General features: G+C 36.0%; 1 protein-coding gene across 1 annotated transcript in view; it reads left to right on the top strand.

The window, feature by feature from the left end:
* Positions 1 to 4894: 4894 nt before the first annotated feature.
* The window catches only part of arhgef18b (rho/rac guanine nucleotide exchange factor (GEF) 18b), a 60323-nt gene continuing 44704 nt past the window's right edge, over positions 4895 to 20513 (top strand). Inside the window, exons 1-7 of the mRNA XM_038307943.1 lie at positions 4895 to 4984; positions 14667 to 14815; positions 16794 to 17063; positions 17151 to 17404; positions 17673 to 17820; positions 20036 to 20162; positions 20262 to 20319. Coding sequence (XP_038163871.1) covers positions 4909 to 4984; positions 14667 to 14815; positions 16794 to 17063; positions 17151 to 17404; positions 17673 to 17820; positions 20036 to 20162; positions 20262 to 20319 — 1082 coding nt within the window. The 5' untranslated portion in view covers positions 4895 to 4908. The remainder of the gene's footprint in view (positions 4985 to 14666; positions 14816 to 16793; positions 17064 to 17150; positions 17405 to 17672; positions 17821 to 20035; positions 20163 to 20261; positions 20320 to 20513) is intronic.

Raw genomic sequence — 20513 nt, forward strand, 5'->3', positions numbered from 1 at the left:
TGTGTCTTCTTGAAGTCCTTTGTAGCTGAATAAAGAGGCCTTTTCAAAGTTGGAACTTTCGAAACACCTGCAGTTTTAAAGATGGACACTATGAAAAGAAATACTGCTAAACACGTTTCTTTATTAGGTTTTAAAGGAAGAAAAAACAAATTTTTTGGGAATAGTGCTTGTCCATGTTAATGGAAAATTATGAAAAATCCACAGCCCAGCTTTAAGAAATATTTCCAAATTACTGAAGGGTTGGGGGAAAAATCCCCTGTCCCAATAATGCTTAAAGGACTTAAGGGATTTTATCACTTTATTCATTTATCTCCTTTTTATCACATCTCATGTGTTGCATCTTCAAAATTAACACACTTTCAAATTTGTTACTCCTAAAGCTGTTTTTTTAGGTAACAGCAAATGTAGAAAACTAACATAAAATATATTCAAATGGGGGATAATGCTTTTTAGCTCATTTTTAACATTTTCAGCATAAAAAAAAGTTATTTAGCTTAAAATTGGTGTTTCTAAGTTTTAATAAAGTAGCTAAATATATAACTGATCTGGTAGATAAAAGTCCTGTAAAAGCCTAAAAATAAGACATTTATTCTTTTTTTAATTGAACAGAATTTAATATACTTCTATATAGTCTATACTATAGAATCATTGAAATCACCATATAATCCTACTAAATTAAAAGTAATTATATATTAACAGTATTTAACATGATTTAAAGTTCTTAATCATACAATGTATTTATTTCATGGGTGCTGCTCCAGCAAGTTATACATTTCTTTTAATTTTTCAGTTTCATCCATTACAGAATTTGTCCAGAACAGAAGTGATGGAAACGTCGACTTGCCACACTAATAAACTGAACAATTAAAGACAACAATTACAAATGACTTTAATGTTTGTGATATTAATCCTTTTGTAGCACAGATTTAGGTATTAAATGTTGTTCTTAAATAAGTTTTTTTATTGAATGACTTTTAATGAGATATAGATCCATGCATGTGTTTTGGAAGCATATCTATTCTATATTCAATCATAGATGATTATTAAGTATTTTTATTAAAATTTTTTTTCTTTTGGTGTCTAACCTTGTTGCATTCAAGAGCCTTGATCATTCCTAATGAGCTTTAATCTTTTCACTTTTAACACTTGCCTAATCCTTGTGGAATTACCAGTTTATCAAACACTCAGTTAAGTTTTAGCTGGGTTATGATAGGAAGGTCTACATGTAATTGATGGATTATGAATGAAAAAGTACTAAATGTAGTGATGGATATCCAAGGTTTAATAAAGGAAAGTTGAGGTTTTCCTAAGAATTTACAATAATCTGAGGATCTGATTCAACAATATGGGATTTAGATTATTCTGGGCAATTGTGTGTTTTAATGTTGCAGTGGAAATATAATAATGAATCCGCCTGTTTCCTTCTACACAAACATCCCAGAGGTGAATATGTTTGTTTTTAATCATGTTTTTTTGTTTTTCTCATGTGTGTATGACTGATGTTTTTAATCTTGTCTAATGTTCTGCTTCCATCATGGACCTAGTTTGCTCACAAATCCCTGCACCTGATGGCTGATGGTCATCTGTTTTCTCTGGTCCTGTCCAAGGGGTGAAACCTTCACAAATGACCAATATTTTTGCAACAGTTTATACAATAAATGTTTGCTTCACTTTGAAGAGATCAAACAAAATATTTAAATCTCCTTAAGTCTAACTGAAGATTAGAAGTCATAAGCAGGACATATAATCTCAGGTATATCATTGAAATAGGCAGCACAGGTAAGAAAAATTAAAGGTATAGTGGATGATTTTCTTAGCATTAATAAATCTTCACCTCAAATTGCTAATCAAACACTCTGTTTACGCTGATGGCTACTTAGACTTAGACATAGACAACTTTTATTGTCATTTTGTAAACACAGAGTGCGTACAAAATTTCATTTTGTACAGCTTTCCTTACATTTCCATTTCTTAAAGTGCAGCAGTGATCAAATGTAAACAGTGTTGGAGAAAAAACATGGTGCGGAAAACTACTAACTCCCTTCGGCATGCTGAATTCTGCCAATGGAAGCCAGACTAATCTTTCATCACTAGATGGTCAGGTAATGATGTGCAGAAAAGTTCATCGAAATGGCAACATCACTACAAATAACCCGACCCACGAGTATACTGTGATAAATTTAACCTTTTCTATTTTGTTCAACCTTTTTCACAGTTTACACTAACGCTAAACAAAACAGGCAGAGCATCAGAAACAACAACCATATTTCATCTATGTAAAAGCCTTTATCTTTTTTTAGGTTTAAAACCTGGTTAACAAGTTTATGGATAAACTGAACATAAATGGGGAGATAAGAAATTGGATAAAACTGTTATCCTTGGGGTCCATCCACTCAGAAAATAGTATTTTTTTTTCCCTTTTAGCAGCTGGAAAGAAGAGTTGATCAAGACGTCCTATTAACATATTTGAACTTCATAAAGAAAGAAAGCATTATTGATGGAGCCTCTTTTGTTTTGCTTTCACGTTAAACTAGTGACAAGATGATAACTCCTTTATTACCTAATATTCTTTTTTACTTTTTTGCCTCTGTTGACTAAAATACGATATTTTCAGGGGTTTCTTATTCATGTCTTCATGCTTTTAAGTTGGTGTTCAACTATTCTGTGGACTTTTCTCTCTTTGGCTCCTTAAGTCACATTTCTCTCCTTTATAATTGAATCATTTAGGCATTTCGAGATATTGGGTTTTATCATAGGTTAATCAAAATTAGTGTTTATTTCACTGGAGTTGTTTACTAGTTATCAACGATTAGCATTGAAGGCTTTGATAAACATATTTTCCTGTTTAAAAAAACGCCTGACTTTATGACCTTTAGATTCTGTTCCTCCTCTGTTCTGTCCAAAGATATTTTGTTTTCTTTAAAACCCTGCCTTCATGTACAAGAATTGGACAAAAAATTAAATAAGAAAAAAACAAACGGAAACCAAAATAAAAACTTTGAAATTCTGAAGAAATGCTAATCTAGAAGGCTTTACAATATATAGGAAATCCTGCTTGTTGAAATGCAACAGAAAGAAATCCATTGTGGTTTAGGACTTTTTCATAGTTCTGCTTTCTGTCAAAACAATGTTTTGGGATGACTCCTTTTAAAGTCAATAGCTTTTAACAATGCATGTGGGTTTTAATCTAATAAATCAAATAATTATTTTGTTCCCACTTAAACCTGCTTCTAAGGATTTTGCAAGTTTTCATGCAGAAAGAAAAAGTGACAGCAAAGCAGAGGATTTTACACCCTGCAGCACCATTAGTCACATATCTAAGACTTGACTGGTTGGGTGCTTTTCTGATTAAACACTAATGCAGCAATTGGAGTTCTTGCTGTTTTAAAGTCTTAAAGTTTTAAAGTCAGAGAGGTCAGAGCAAGGGGGGGCAACAGCATCCTTTTGTTTTTCTGCAGAAGTGTTGCTCAGACCTGAGCAGCAGCATTGTGGGCTGGTAGTGTGTCAGCAAACGGTGCTTGTTTTCAGCTACACTCATGTGTGATACTGTACGTCTGAGCTGCAGAGAACGAGCGGGGGTAAAAGAGGAAGCAGCTGGTTGTCTTTTTACTCTCTGTCTGAGGACCAGACTTGTGTTCTCACAGAGTAACTCAAAGGACTTAAGCTGTATTTTCTATAGGTGTTTGCCATTTAAAGACAAGGATTACTAAGAAGTTGTGTTCTGCCAGCGGTTTCATCCATGTGAGTAGATTTTTGTTTAGCAGAGCCGTCTATAGGTTCTCAACGAACACATCCTGCATCAGCATATTTCTGCTGATGCTCAATATGTAACTCTAACGTTTTAATCAATACATGAAAAAAGTAACGGAAATGTCTCTCTGCTTATTTGGAAATCACCCAGGATTGCTGTCCACTATATGCACCATGGTCCTTTTTTAAGTATCTGCGGTTGTGCAAATGTTAGAGTATCATTGCTGTCAAGCTATTCAAACAGTCAGTCTTCGTTTTTTCTTTTGGTACAATAAGTCTCTTTAATACATTTGTAATTGTTATTTCAGATTACATATGCTATGTGCTTGTGCATGTCCCTGTGTGTCAACGAGAAACAGTTTCATCGCTCTGTGCTTTCATTACATCCACTTCCTTCTCCTTTTTTGTTAATGCTCTATTTCCCAAAACCAGCACAAACATATGAACTGCTACATTCCAACCATGTAACTAATTTTACACTCTGGTTAACCTTTATAATATTTCCCCTTTTATCTCTTTTCTGTTAGCTTTCAGTTTGGGTTATTATGATTATAAATTATCAATATTCAAATGTCCCGAATTAACAAATGAACTTTTAAAGCATATAAATGCGCAAACGGTTCTAAAAGAAAAGCAGCAGATTATGGTTTTAAAGTTTTTCTTTTATTTTTCCTTTTCCCATCTCTGCACTGCAAAAATGTTCTAGAAATAAGTCAATATTTCTTAAATTAAGTGTATTTACCTTTAATTGAGTAGATAAATAAGATGATTAGCCAATGGAATGAGTATTTTTAGTCTTAAAATAAGATAATTAGACAATATACACATGAAATAGGAGAATGCAATTGTTTGTTCTTATTCTAAATGTAAATTGTCTCGTTCCATTGGCAAAATGTCTCACTTACCTCCTCAATTCAAGAAAAATGTACTTTTTTAAAGGAAAAATGACTTATTCAGACTTTTTTGTAGTATGCAACCTTCTCCTGCTATTGTTTCTCGTCACAGTTGTAGCTTCACTGTTTTCTTCATTGCTACTGGAGGTAATCCCCAGCCTCCTGGCTCTCCTCCCTCCTCTCAGTTCCCTCCCTCCTCCTCTTACTGGTACCACAGCACCAGTGTGAGCAGGCTCCAGTTTAAGCTGGCCTCTGCTCTGCTCCCATGGCTGACTCTCCCCTTAACCACTCCTGGCCTTCCTTCTCTAAGCTCTGGATGAAGAGATGGTCCTTCAAGAGAGGTAATCTGCTTCTAGGTTCAAGTTAAGTGTCCGACCTTCTGTGACCCACCTGAGCGTGCAAACCATCTGTTTCTCCTCTGAGCTCCATTCACTTCTTTTCATATCACTTCTGTTTGCCATTGTGACCTGATTGTGGTTTGCGGTGAGTGACGGTTGCAGTCTTTCAGATCAAAAACAGTGAAGCGTGCATTGTGTTAAACTGTGAGAGTGCAGATATGTGTTGTTAAATTCAAACAGAAACCTGTAATTCATCCGTCAAGATGTCACTTACCATCTGTAGGGCTGCATTTGACCTTTAGTAGTCAACGTGTGCTTCACCCCACAACACCTAACCACGGGCCTTATTCTTCTCTGAGTCTGATGAGCGTTGTTGTTTACGCTTTCTTTTCGTTTTAGTCTGTGCAGCTTGGTAGTTTCAAACAGCACTGAATTTTCTGATCAAAGATGAGGATGGGTTTTTGATGTGCACTCCAAGCTCAGATGTGACAGCTCTGTTTTTATCTGCAGGCAGCATCCGTCGTGCACCATGAGAAACGAGCGGCACTTCTTAACTCATGCAGGCACATAAACTAGTCACCGCAAATTTGAACTGGCTCATGCTGCCCCAGAAAGCAGCAGTCTAAAAACAACTACATGTTGAGAAGTTATCTTTAAATCTGTGGGTTTCTCTCTCTGTCTAGTCAGAATGAATTAAACTAAAATGTCTTGTCATATGCGAACCATACAAGTGTGAGAAGCACCTCGATATGACTGACTTAAACCACCTGATCATGGCCTGGGTTCCTCTTGTGATTATCATGTAGCTTTTGAACACGCTGGCTCTCGTGGGTAAAACGTGCTTTTATTTCCTTCCTCCTGATATATTTGACATCCCATTTTAAATGACTTGTTAAAAAACATCTAAATACAGATGATTTTCAACAGAAAAGTTACTTACATATTGATATTTATGTGATATATTTCTAATTTTTACATGAAAATCATGATAATTATGCCCTAGAGATCGACGGCCCAAATTTCAGTTGCTCTGACAATGAAAATATCACATGATGTCAATAAAAAACAGAACTGTCCTGTTATGGTCATGCATGCCATAAACAATCACAGCTGAGTTAACAACTAGCAGGGAAGCCACAAACTGTTATTACAGAAAAAACAGACTGTTAACGGTGCCTTAATCAAATATTTTTTCTGAAAGATGAGTAGAAGGAAAATGTAGGTTACAAAAAGTTGTAGATGTAAAAAAACGTAGTGGAATAAGAGATAGGACAGGATGCAGGATTATAATGCAATGCCAGTATAAGACTTACTTAGTATTGTAAAGCATTAAATGCACCACATATATATCCATATATATCGCTACACCATATGCTGGTGTTTGTCCCCTAAGTTTTAGAAAGTCCAAAGCCAGAGCAGCATCCTCCCAGGGTATCTTGAGCACTGAATACTTCTCTCTGTTGACAAGCTTTCTGAAGATGCTGAATATATAATATATATATTCCTCTACCTGGAGTTGGCCTCTGCCTACACCATCAATACCAATATCTCCTTTACTGTAACATAAAGAGGAAGTTCGGAGACACCAGACCAAACAGCTCAGAGAAGATAAAAGCCTCCATCTTCATACCACGCTGTAAAGATGCAGTCATTTATGCTAAAGGAACAATTATAGGCATGTATTTCTACAGTAGATTAAAGCTTTCTCCATTAGTTAAATATGATATATGCATTAAAAAAAAATCAATTGGCATTTATGTCTTCATTTATATCAGTAATTCCAACGAAATGTTAAACTTGTGTTGATTTATTGCACAGAGGGAGCTATTTTAAGTGTTTATTTCCATTCATTTTTAATATGACATACTTAGTTATGATTTGTTCCCACAAAAAATAAAAGCAGTGTTACTTACTTTTTTTGTTTTTTTTTAATCTTTTAATTTGTTGTGTACGTACACTAACAATGTTAGACTGTAGTTCTTAATACTTATTAATGTGTGAAGCACCAAGCTGCATAATGTGAGTAAATGTAACAGTGTTCATAGCAGAGATGACATCTTTACATGAATTTTTTTTGTTTTGATAATTTTACGAGCAGAGGTAACCTCCCTTTTTCATATGGAGCCAATCTGTAAAAAAAACAAAACAATAACCTGAGTCTGATGAAAAGGGTTATAAACCTGAGTGCGTGTGCACACACATGCATGCTCTGATGTTTCATTGTTTTGTCATGTCTGAGAAGAAATGAAAGGCCGACCATAAAAGGCCAGAGTGACTCTGCTGCACGAGCGGCTGCTGCAGAGTCTCCTCTGAGTTTACAATTTACACAAGAAGGATTAGACACAAACTAATTCTCCCTCCGGGAAGACGCTGCCACCCCTGCAGCCTCGGCCGCTGATTTAGTAATATAGAGAACTGTATCCACAGTGTGTGTATTTAGACAGTAGCATCTCTGGCTCTCAGGAAGAAGACGGTGGTGGGCTCTGCAGGTTTTATTACATTATCGGAAGAGCTGGCCTGTAGTTTAGCTGGCCACACAGCATGAAGTAGGAATCAGAATTAATAAATGAGATGTTATTGAGATGCATTGAACCCAGTATTAAGACTTTGGATTATCACATAGGCTTTTAGACTCACTTGATGACAGTTTCCTATGTTCACACAATTTCTGTTTTGGTCAGAGATGGCAAAAGTACTCACTTTCCGTACTTGAGTAAAAGTACAGATACTTGTGTTAAAAAATACTCTGATAAAAGTGGAAGTACTGATTAAACTTCTTTACTCAAGTAAAAGTAACAAAGTACAGGCTTGTAAATTTACTTAAAGTATAAAAGTAAAAGTAGAAACACCTTTTTCATGCCGTTGCCTACATTTTAAATGGATGTCTGCCAATAGGACTACATCTCCATTGTGTTCATTTTCAATCATCTCGTCGTCCATGCTACTATGCTAACGCCACCGCCACCAAGCTGCAATGATTTGCCGCGAATGAATACCGCCAAATCTGTCGATTCATCTTGTAGTGGTGCGTCAAATGCAACGTAGATTCCCATCCAATTAGATTGAATTTGGTATTGATGACGTGAAAAATAATAACGGTAACTCCATTGAAATGATTCAAAACTAAAGTAACGAGCCAATTTTTAAAAATGTAAGGAGTAGAAAGTACAGATATTTGTGTAAAAATGTAAGGAGTAGAAGTAAAAAGTCGCCATAAAAATAAGTAGTAAAGTAAAGTAAAAATATCAGGAAAATCTACTTGAGTACAGTAGGTTTTGGTTTTGTGTTTTTACGTCTTTTTTGTGTTGTATTCTGCTTTTCCTTAAACTTTGTTTTATACAACAGTTTTTTTGGTCTGGTCCTCATTCAAGCTGCAGCCATCAGTGATATAATGACTGTCACTATTGCAAGTGGCATCAGTTCTAAGACTTTGACCTCCAATCTAATGGTTGTTTTTGGTTCAAGACCTGTCCCGCTGGGGCGAATGAGCTAGCAGTGTGGGTCCTTAGGCAAGACCCTTCATGCTAATGTTTACTTTGTAAGTCACTTTGGGTAAAAGCATCTGCTAAATGCATAAACAACAACTTAATCATCCCATTCTGCACATTTTATCCCACAAATAAAATCTAATTTCTTTTGAGTGGTATTTTATTTGATAGATCAGGGCAGTCTAATATGTAATGAAAGTACATTAATAGTGCATTTATTTAGTTTTTCCTTCAAAAAATATATATATTTGAAAGGTCTGTAGTGTTGCAGCAAACAAAACGCTGTTCTGTGAAGGTCTCGAAGCAGCAATAGATTATAAAACATATCCCCAGCTTCTAAAGTTTTACTGAATACTTTTCTATCCGGCTTCGAAAAAAAAAAGATGTCAGCACAACTGCAACAAATCAAGACTATCCACCAAAATGTCAGGAGGAACAAGAACATTAATAAGGGGAGCTGCTAAGAGGGGCATGGTAACTCTAGGGAAAGTGCTGAACCTTTTGGTTATACTCTTCACATGTCAGCCTTTTAGGGAAGGATCTCAAAGAGTCTTTGTTGGAAATCATAGTTTAAAGTTACCCATAGTTTAAATATTGAATCATGGAGGAAATATACAAACACATGATGTAAATCTGTTCTCTGCAATTGGATAGATCAGGTTAGATCTCTACTGACCTTAGCAGGTATTCTGCTCATCCTCAGAACATGCTTGTGAGTTTAATGACACTTTTAATGATTGAGAATATATGTGGTGGTGTTGAAGTTACTTGTTGTTTGTTTCTTTGTGTTGTGATGTTTCTTAATATCAAATAGGTTAGCTGCTGTTTCTATATCTTTAAAACCACTGTTACGCCCCCAAGGTCTAGGGGTCTTGGGGAAGCAACATAAATAACGTCTGGAGTAGTTCGGGGGAAGTTAAAAATTATTTATTACAAAAAAAAGATGGTTAAACAGCCCCAAAACACAATATAGCTTAACTCAGTTAAAACAAAACAACAAAAAAGGTAAGGGCAAACAGATTCAAGATTGGCTGAGAGCAAATAAAATTACAAACTGCCCAAAAACAGTCAGACTAAGTTTTAACACAAAAACAAACCAAATGAAAAGACAAAGGGAGCACCAAACCTCCCAAACACAAGCTACTAGCTTGAACAAGTCCACCTAAAGCAGACTAAGAAAAGTACATACAAAGCCAGGGCAAAGAGCTCTTTCTTCCCAAAAACAGATGCAAAAACAAGATGGGGGAACAGCTTAACAAAACCTTCCTAATAGCTGTCCCCCAAACTGAAAGCTTTTCAGGAGCCTTTTATAAGGTGCAGGTGGGCCTCATCAGCACACTGATTGGCTTGACACTCTTCTGCTGCTCCAATCATGTCACTGCAGTCCTCAGGCAGCCACCAAGGGAGTTCTGTCAGAGCTGAACCTGCATAAGAAAAGGCCTGCACAGTCTTAAAAGGCCAGGGGCCGTAACACTCCCCCCCTTAAATTACAAAACCAAGTTTTGTATACATTTTGTCCATCTCAGGGGGTTAACTGATGAAATATTTACATATAAAATTCCTACTGTAACACATCAAGACATGTAATGCTCCTTTAGATAGGGTAAAGTGTGCCTCAAAAAAGTATTTGTTTTTCAGCCTTGCGTCAGTTTTATTGGGATTTTATGTAGAGATGCACTGATCCAGTTTTTTCCAATCTGATACCTGGGCCGAGCGTATCGGCCGATATCCAATATTGATCCAACTGAACCGCTGATCAGATGAACCATAAAGCTGGCCATGTAAGTAAAGGCTTTAGTATATAAATAAACAATGTTAAAATAGGTAACCAATTGACAGTGTTCTAAATAACAAACAACAAAAGAGTGAGAAGGGAAATGTACTTTATAGTATTAATTAACAAATAAGCAGCAAAAAGAAAGAAAGAAAAGCTCCATTTAAAGTGCAATCATTGGATTGGATCTCTGACATCTGACATCAAATTGCTGATACCAGCTAATTCACCAATATCCTAGCCAATATGAAATTCAGGTATTGGATCGGTGTATCTCTTATTTTATGGGATTTGTATTGATCCTTTTTCAGAAGACCTACCTTTTAATATAGTCAGACCTACCTGTTTTTAGAGTTATGTCTAAGAAAAAAATACATCTTTGCATATCTAAGGACTGAATATCCTGCTTTCCTGCAGCAAAGCGAGCTTCCACTCCAGTCTCAAGTCTTTTGCAGCTTCTGGCAGGTTTCCTGATTCTCCTGTAAACCATCTGATGGAAAGCATCCTCATTCATGATGCTTCCACCACCATATTTAACCGTTAGTGAAATATGGTGGTTTGTTTGTTCATTTTATTTCCAGAAAAACAACCTCTAATGCTTTTTTTTTTTCAGATTTTTATTCATTTATTGAAAAGACTGAAGATACATATGCATGTATGTTATTCCTGTTCAACACAGGTGTTAAACAGTAGATCAGTGCAAATAACTGAATTATAAAGAAGGATAACTGGGTGCACAAGTCTAAATAAACACAACTAAATATGAATAAAAATCCATGAATTCAAAATACATTTATCATTCACAGGTATTATATGGACAAAAAAAATGGATGGGGCTTCATGCCACAGTCAGTTTTCAAAATTACCCATAAAAGATTAGGAAACATTTACATATTTTAAGATGAGCTGTATGAGATGTAGCTGAAATGCGACCATTTTTTCTTCTATTGAATTTTATAGATATAGTAGGTGCTGCCTTCCCACATTTTTTCTTTTTATTTTTTTTTATGAATTGAAGCTGTTAACCACTTTGTGCTTCCTGTAGACTCTTACCAGCAGCCCCCACCCCCCTCCCAGGTTTTGAACATAATCAATAATTAAGTATCTGCCTGAAGCTACTTTTAGGAACAAAATAATTCTGTAAATTTATCTATAAATCTGAGGAATCGCAGTCAGCAATGTCAACAAGCACACTGCAACCTATCTAAATAGGTTGCTGCAGCAAAACCTTGACACCTCCCAACTCTATACTTTAACATTGGCATGAGAATATCTTCTATGAATGCAGCATTTAGTTTAAACTAAACCTCCTCTCTATTCCTGCGATTCAGTATTACTCATTTGTACAAGTGATTTTATTTCAGATTTCTTGGTATTTGGTATCTCTTTTTTTGCTTTTTGGGAGAGTGAAGATTATAATTTACACACCCTTTATGGAATTACCTGACCAAAAAAATAAAATAAAAACTGATTCAAGCTTAAATTATGGGCACACTTACAGAATAAATTAGCTTCCACTCAAAATATAAGACTGTATTAACAAAAATAATGTATCTCCAAGTTAAACATATTTCATTTAACAATTCTTGAAACTCAACTTATTCGCAATTATGTAAATACACTGCAAACAATGGAAATCTAAATAAGTCATTTTTGCTAAAATTAAGTGCATTTTTTCTTTAATTTAGGAGGTAAGTGAGTCACTTTGCCAATGGTGTATATTAAGTGTATATTTTCTAATTATCTTATTTTAGGAGTAAAAATATTAATTCCATTGACAAAGCATCTTATTTACCTGCTCACATTAAGGTTAAATACACTTAATTTAGGACATTTTTACTTATTTCTAGATGTTGCAGTGTATAGAAAAGAAATAAAAATGGCTTAAAAAAAAAAAACATAAATAATAAACTGTTGCAGTAATATCCCAGTAATTGGAATGTGTTTGAACCAATTCTCTATGCAAATCAAAGGAAATAAATATAACATGATTTAGTCAAATAATGTTTTATTAAATCATTTGCTTAATCAGATATCAATTAGAGTTTTGACTATTTGTTCTTAACCTTCTGTGATTATTCCTGAGGGAATAAATAAAAGTAAGGACCACCTAGCTTCTTTATCTCAGTGTGGTTTGGGGCAAAACAGTGGAGCTACTAAGATAGTACTTGTTTTAAAAGGGAAGACATGTGGGGAGTCCCAAGTTGTTTTTCACCATAATTCAATTTACCTATCACTTTAACTTAAAAATCTTACAAGTCTTATCTATTTTTAAATCATGGTTTGGTTTTATTTTACTGGAGTAAGTCCACGTCTATGAGGGATGGGCAGGTTAGAAAAACATACAGGTTGTTTGAAACATTTTCACAAGAATGTTTTGGCCTAAATACTCAATAATTTTAACAAAAAGTAAAACAAAACTCCCCTAGAGTTACATTGTTTACATTAGTTTTGCAATTATGCCTAATTTAAGTATTTAATGTTTAACAAAAGAATTATGGCATATACAAAATATGTTTTACTTTGACATTCCTTTAAACAAAAAAAAAAGCTTAACTTTTATATTATAAATTGAATATTTTCTATTGGGTAAAAAAGCATAAAATGTATTGAAGTTTTATTTCATTTTTTTTCAAATACATTAAAGAAAAATATTGGTACATGTTTTCATTGTCACTGCATTATCTTACCTTACAGAACTGCATAAATAAGCAAGGTCATAGGTGTTCACTGTGTTTTTGTGGTTCAATCTGAAAAATTCACACTAAGAGTAAAGACAATTAGGAGAAATGTATTGATACAATTACTTTTTCTTTGGCGCTCAGACCTCGGCAGCAAACACAGCACTTAATTTTGATAGATATGCATGAACAAAGCAATGAATAGGGCAGTTTCCCCCCAGACCTGAAACTGGTGGTTGAGTGGAGAGGAAGTTGGTTGGTCTGTTGACTGTTGGTTAGAGAGATGGTATGCTGAGCTTTATGGGGAGATCCAGTGGACTGCGTGAGCTGATACTAGAGCTTCACTCAGGGACCTGGAAGATGGAAGTCCAGTTGGATAACACAGGTTGACAGAAACTGTCCATGATGAGCAAGCATGAAGCGACTGTGGAGAGGAAAAACTGCCTGTTGGGAAGAAACCTCTGGCAGAACCAGGCTCAACATGGCGGTCTTCTGCCAGACCGGTTGAGATGAGACAGGGAACGCAGTAAGAGTCTTGGAGGAATGAAACTCTGATGAAGCTTTAGCTACGATGGTGGAGGAGGGGCTGGAGGTTGTTTGAAACGGGGTCATCTGAATGAAGTTACACAGCGCATCCGCCGCCCGCGCACAGGAGCAGACAAGTGAGATTGGAGGCCTTTTAAGATGAACTTTGGATGCTGATTGGCTTTCGTGGAGGTGTGGTTCAAAGCTGATTGGCTGCATCACAGGTGGATGTAGGAAAGCAATTAGTTTCTTTAGATGATCTTCTGCCTAGGCTCCATGTCATAAGATAATGCCACCTTATCAGCGGTCAGTACTGAACACTTGTTGTAAAAAGGTTTAAACTAGAGAAATTAAAAGTTACTGTTGTAAATTACAGACTTAAAAAAGAGTGAGGAATTCCTTTCCATATGACTGTGGTGCAGGATATGGGGTTTCTTGTGTAACATATATACTGAGGGGTTGCATGGCAAGCACCACCTTTTGTCAGTGTGCCTCATTGGAGTTGTGGCTACAATTACCACCATCAGGGTGTGAATGTGTGTTTGAATAGCTGAATGACTGGATGTAGTATAATGCACTTTGGGGCTCTTGGATCCTTCTAAATGGCTATATATGTCCAGTACATCTACTATTTTTGAGCTCTGCTGGCTTAGGCTAAGGCTTATGTAAAATCTAGATTATATAACCTTCCGAAAACTTGGATCTAATTTCCTTGGATGATGAATATATTGCAGAAGTGTTACACACCGACATGTCTGCTTTTATCAGTAAACAGTGTCACAAATGTATCTTTTTGCAATCAGTGGGCTTGGCTTAACCTTGGCATGCCTCTGCTGCCAATAGATGATCTGGACTCTTCTTGAGCTGCCCGGCAAAGACATAGGCTCAGGCTCTGCACCACTGACAAGTAAACTAACACTTATCCTCTGAGTGGTTGCCATTGGTGATGGTAGTTTGCAGCATCATGTGAATTTGGAATCTGTTCATGTAATGGAAATGTAAAGGAGCTTTCAACAAGAGGCTGGAGAGGGGTCTGCAGCGGGGCTCTCCATCATTCACAGCACAGTTCAGACTGATTACACAGGCGCTGGGTGATTGATACATTCAGCAGCCCGTCTGCCTTTCCTCCAGCTCCTTATCTCCTCTGTCTGCAGGGCTGTTGAGTTTACTGTATGTTTGGTTTGTTTTTAACAGAAATTAATTCCTTTGTTGTCCAGCATCCAAATGCAAGCCATGTAGCGAGTCATGTGGGAATCCTAGCACCCAGCTTAGTGCCCAGACTCCCAGTGGGATCGGCTCTTCGTCTTCATTACCTCCAGCCTCCATCACAGAGGATGTATTCACTGATAACACCAGCGATGACCAGGTAAATTGTCTCCAACCTTATTATTCTTCCAACTAAATAAACTACAAAATACAGTTTTCTCAGGTTCAAAACACTGACTCTATGATGGTTTTAAAATTACAAATGTAACACATGCCAACATTATATACACTTAACTATACAAATATATTGTGGGCCTAAACTTTAAAGATTCAGAATAAGCTGCGCTAAATTGGACATGCTAATTAAGTTTTTTAGGACTTGCAAAATAGAACAGAATAAAATTCAACTTTAGGATCATTACACTGTCACAAGTACAAAGCAACAATATATAGTTTGCATGTACCCAGAAGTTCTATACAGGATATAAATATTTAATTTAAAAAGAAGGAGCGTTGCAGGTGATCTACAAAGATTGCCAGCATCATTGGTTCCTGCTCATTAAAATGAGCAGATTGCATTTGCTGAGTGTGGTTGCAAATGAAATATGGGGTTTAAAGAAATGAGACTTATCTAATCATATCCTTTCCCTGAAGAGTCTCATACTTGGACATTGCTTTAATTTAACACTAAGTTTGTTCCATACTTTCACACCATTTATTGAAATGCAATTCTTTTTATGTGCATTGAAGCACATACAGTTTTAAAGTTTAGATTATCCCTGTAATTATACGCTTTCTCTAATAGCTCTTTTATAATTTAGGCAGGGTAAATTCAATTAACATTAGAGAATGTGTAACACTTAATAAATCATAAAATGTTTAGATTAACTAATAACTGCAAAGCTTTTTGATAGTTTGATCTTGGATGTGAGGCCCCAAGCAGACCTTGTAGTGAATAATCACACCTAGGAATTGTATTTAATTTACTCTTTCTACATTTACCTAATCTATTTTGACTTTGATATCAAGATTTCCTAAATAATTTCCAAAAACATGAACCCTAAATTGTCAAAGTTCAAGTCTTAATTTAAAGACTTATGTTTAGCTCTTTTGTGATATCATCAAAGAGATGCTCTAAGCTCTCAACTGTACAGGAAATAATTGTATCATCTGCAAACAAATCAATATGTTATACTTTTAAAACCATAGAAGTCTGTAACTTATGTAGAGAATAAAAAGTAGAGACCCCTGGGGACCACCAAGCCTGTCCAAGCATGACCACAGATAAACCCCCATTTTGACAAACTGTTGCCTGCTGCTAAAAATAGCTCTTTATCCACTCCAGATCCATCCTCTTTACAACCTAATGCTTTAATTTCCTGATGAATATATTCTGATCAATTGTCTTTTTTTAGATCAATAAACCAACAAATTTCAAACTTCTTTTTATCAATCCATACTTACCCCCAGAAAGTACTTTATGTTTATTAATGAAATGTTCCAATCTACTGATAGAGTGTTTCTAAAATCTTGAAAAAACTGTAGAAGTATAGAAACAGAACTATAGATATATATAATGCAGAGTTCTGTTTACCATATAGATTGCTCCCACAGTCTGCCCTTTTCCAGTGTCTCCTTCACTAAGCAAAATGTGCACTAAAGGCACACTGGATACGCATTAAGTGCAGCAGCGGTGAGCACTTCAGATATGACTCTGATAAAGCACAGACAAAACTGGCACTGAATGGAGTCATAAGAAGCGAAAAAGTTTTCTTCCTGGTTTTTAACGTGCAGCTCCAGACAGCTCCAGATCATAAGCAACAGGGGAGGGATTCATCATCGTAACTTATATACTGTAGATATATATATATATATATATATATATATATATATATATATATATATATATATATATATATATATATATATATATATATATATATATATATATATATATATATATATGTATATATATATATATATATATATATATATATATATATATATATATATATATATATATATATATATATATATATATATATATATATAATGTTATATATAATGTTTTCTATGTACTCATTTGTTATCGTCTTTTACATGTTTTTGGTCTATTTTCTCTTTGCATGATGGTGCAGGATGCATCTTCAGTAGTCAGTGACTACGACTGTCCCTGTGTGGAAGCTGGCAGCAGCCTAGAGGACCTACAGGGCCTCAGTTCCTCCCTTAGAGACTCGGAATATTTCAAAGACCTGCAGGGAGAATCAGCGGCTATTGCATCATCAGATGCCTCTACATTACCTGAGAACAACGCGCAGCAAACTGTTGACTCACAATTCTCCGTAAACATTAATTCCCAGACCAATGAGCAACTAGCAAACACACCCCTGGCCACAAACTTCCTACAGGTCAATGCAACATCATTTCCTTCTTATCAGCAACTTGCAGATGAACCTTCCTTTCAAAGCGGTGTTTCCCGGCTCTCTCCAAAGCAGAGTTTTACTGTCGACAGCAACGACTTCCCGGATTCTGCACTTGGCCTGAATTGGACACTTAAACTAAATGGACTTCTAGGATCCATGGACACAGTGGATGCAGTCACAGAGCTGGACACGATAAAGGACACAGGCAAAATGGAGCTGGATGGAGAGCCAGACATGGACAGCTTTCCCATTTTGGTCAGATCCATGTCAACGTCTCGGAGGCACAGCTGGGGGGTCCCTCTGTCACCCCTCAGTTCTGCTAGGAGGTAAGATGAAAAACAATTGGCAAAAAAGGATGAGAATAAAGTGTTAAAAGTTTATCTTTATAGTGCATCATAAACTGAAATTATTTAAGTTCATTATTCAAAAATCCATGTTCTGAGTATATCTTAGACTCCTAAAATATTTCTCCATATCATCATCATTTTATCTGGTGTTATTAAAGTAGCTTGAAATAATATTAGGTGATTAAAATAGATGGAATAATTAGAATCTTCAACAGTTTTGTGTGATGTCTTGTGTTTACTTTGTCAGACTGAGTCTAGACACCGCAGCTATAGACAGCGATGAAGAGCGTGACGATGATGAAGAGCAACAGAGGAGTCTTTTCCAGTCCTGCCAGCAGCAGTCTGACAGCTTCTCAGCAGGGCCTGGAGATGAGCCAGATGGTTTCAGTCTGAGGGTAAACAGATGCTCTTTAACCAACTAAAACGGCTTTTATTATCCTTTCTTAATGCCAGTTTTAGGCAGGAATTTCATTCGTATGTCCTCATCCTAAAGAACTACAACAAATTCTGCAAGAAAAGATTTACTTCAAGTTTTGATTTTCCTTTATTCAGTCAGTTGAGGTTTAAATGCATATAATTTTCTACAGAGGTTATAAATTGCCACTGTGTAGAACAGTCTGCAGCTACTAAGCTAAGGAAAACTATTTCCTAAAGCTATCTCTACTTCTTTTGAGTGGACTACGATCACGAGAAGTTTGAAGTTCTGCTGCTATTGACTGCAGAAAGTTAGCAGGATTTTTACCTGACCTACTGCCTCATGCTGTAGTCCAGGGATGGACAGCTCCAGACCTCAAGGGTCGGTGTCCTGCAACTTTAAGATGCGTCCTTTACAGTCAAATGGTTTAATTTCATCCTGAGAATGCAGGTTCTCAAGAGTCCCGGCAATCATCTAATTATTTATTTCAATTGTGTTGAAATAGGGACATTTCTAAAAATGGTCCTAAAATAGTCTGTCCCATCATCCAAATAGCTTTTACTGTATAGTAACACCACAAACAGTCATCTGTGCAACATTACTTGTACTGCTGGACTCATCGCATAGGTGTTTATTAATCTGGTCATGGAACCACGCTGGATGCAGTAGTTTTGGTGTTGTTGCATGCAAAGGTAATAAAAACAAGGACTTTAATTATTCTTCTTTTTAACTTTTGTGTACATTTTTTAACTTGATAAACTTGAGTCCTATATGGCCCCTTAATGTGTGTTTGCCATGATAGGATTTTCTGCAGAAGCCCTGAGTTCGATTATCTGCCTTTGTACACATCTTAATACATCACAATTGCAACTTGAAAAATTCCTGACGCCCACTGCTTTCTGAGCCCTAAACGTCTGCCTCATAATGTGACACCCTGCCATAAATCACCTTTCGTAGCTTATGCGGCATTTTTAAAAGCTAGGAATCATTGTAGATGAAATCTTGCTTGTTTTAGCGGCTTGCTCCTTCATTTAATCCTTCTCTGTAAAAACCCTCCCTTGCAATAAAACATTATATGCACTTTTAAGAGAAAAATGGCCACAGGATGACTGCAACACAGAATTTAATACCAAATAAGTCCACAGTTAGAGGGGAATTGATAAATTTGGAGTATTGTGCCAAACACAGAGGTTCCTTACTACAAAGACCAAAAATGACTAAATGCTGTGCAGATTAGCAGCTAATAAAGGCCACTGTAAGCATAATTAATCTCAATGCAGTACTTGTTGTAAACTGGGAAGTGGATGAAAAACAGATCAGTTGTACATTAGTCGTAGGGGTAGACCAGGCGCATTTTTATCATGTCATGGTTGCAGCATGTCATTTATTTCCCCATCCGGAAACAAGCTAGCGTGATGATGTTAATACTGCACATTCAAGTAGTTGGAAGTCTGTCATTCCAGCAAATAACAGGCAGATTATAGGAGTGGTACTGTTTTTTTTGCTTTTATTTTTTTACTTGAACCTTGTTTTTGTCATACCTCTGTCATTTGTTGTTATTAAGCACATGCACACTTTATAATATATAGAAAAATAAATAATCCAATCATATTGTTAAATGCAATTATTAGTTATTAAATGGATAGTTGTCATTAATTGTCATAGACCTCAGTAGATAATAGGGCATTAATGTCATTTTAATGGTTAGGTATAAAAAACTCTTGCATTTTCCACAATTGTGGTTTTCCACAACAGTTTTGGAAGCCCAGTTTTCCTTAAAGTACATTTTGCATAATAAATGCAGGAACAACAACTGACTAAATAAAAGTTAATAATCCATTCTTCGTGTGTCAATGAAAGCCTATCATATTTTAGATCAGTTTGAATCTTTAAAATCTGCATATAAGGCTTACCTATATGTGCAAGTATATAATTGTCAGCAAATAAAAGCTGATAAGAAATACTGCAATATAACATATTTTTAAGAGATAAAAATGCGTATAGTAATCATTTTATTAATGGCGATATACACTGTATTTGTGATATGTTGCAACCATTCCCTAACAATGTTGCAACTGTTTCCCGGCTCAAGGCTGGTTGCAACATCTGATGCTTTGCATTGAAATGTAAATTTTAAAAAATATTTTTTCTGTAATTAGCTTTAAATGGTTCAATCCAATCCATTCCTCTTTCAGGCCATGGGTAGACCTAGCAGGCAGCTGTACTCTCGATCGGAGATCCTAGCCACTGATGACTATTCCCGAGCTGCACACATCTCTCGTGTCGTCCAGACATCCAAACAGGCCGCCAGGGCAGCAGGAGGTGTGGGAGGCAAACGAATGTTTGCTTTATATGGCGCCGTTTCATTTCTTATTTTTAACCTTTTTTTCATAGTAATATTTGATTCCTCCCCACCCACAGTGGCAGAGGAGTTTGACCCAGAGGAAAATCTGCACTCTACAGAGGGACAAAGCCACATGTAAGCATTCATCATAATCAATCATATCTAACTGAAACAGAATATCTCCTCTCCAGAATATGCATCTGTCCTTATAGCAGCACGATGGTTGAAAGACAATGTGTCTGTGCAGCCCTTGAGTGCCTCATGCAGAAACTCTTCAGTAATGTAAATAGTCTTTTACAGTTACCTAACTCCCACATAACAGAGGGGCT

Source organism: Cyprinodon tularosa, unplaced genomic scaffold (assembly GCF_016077235.1).
Source record: "Cyprinodon tularosa strain WSP-4 unplaced genomic scaffold, ASM1607723v1 ctg624, whole genome shotgun sequence".
Lineage (NCBI taxonomy): Eukaryota > Metazoa > Chordata > Actinopteri > Cyprinodontiformes > Cyprinodontidae > Cyprinodon > Cyprinodon tularosa.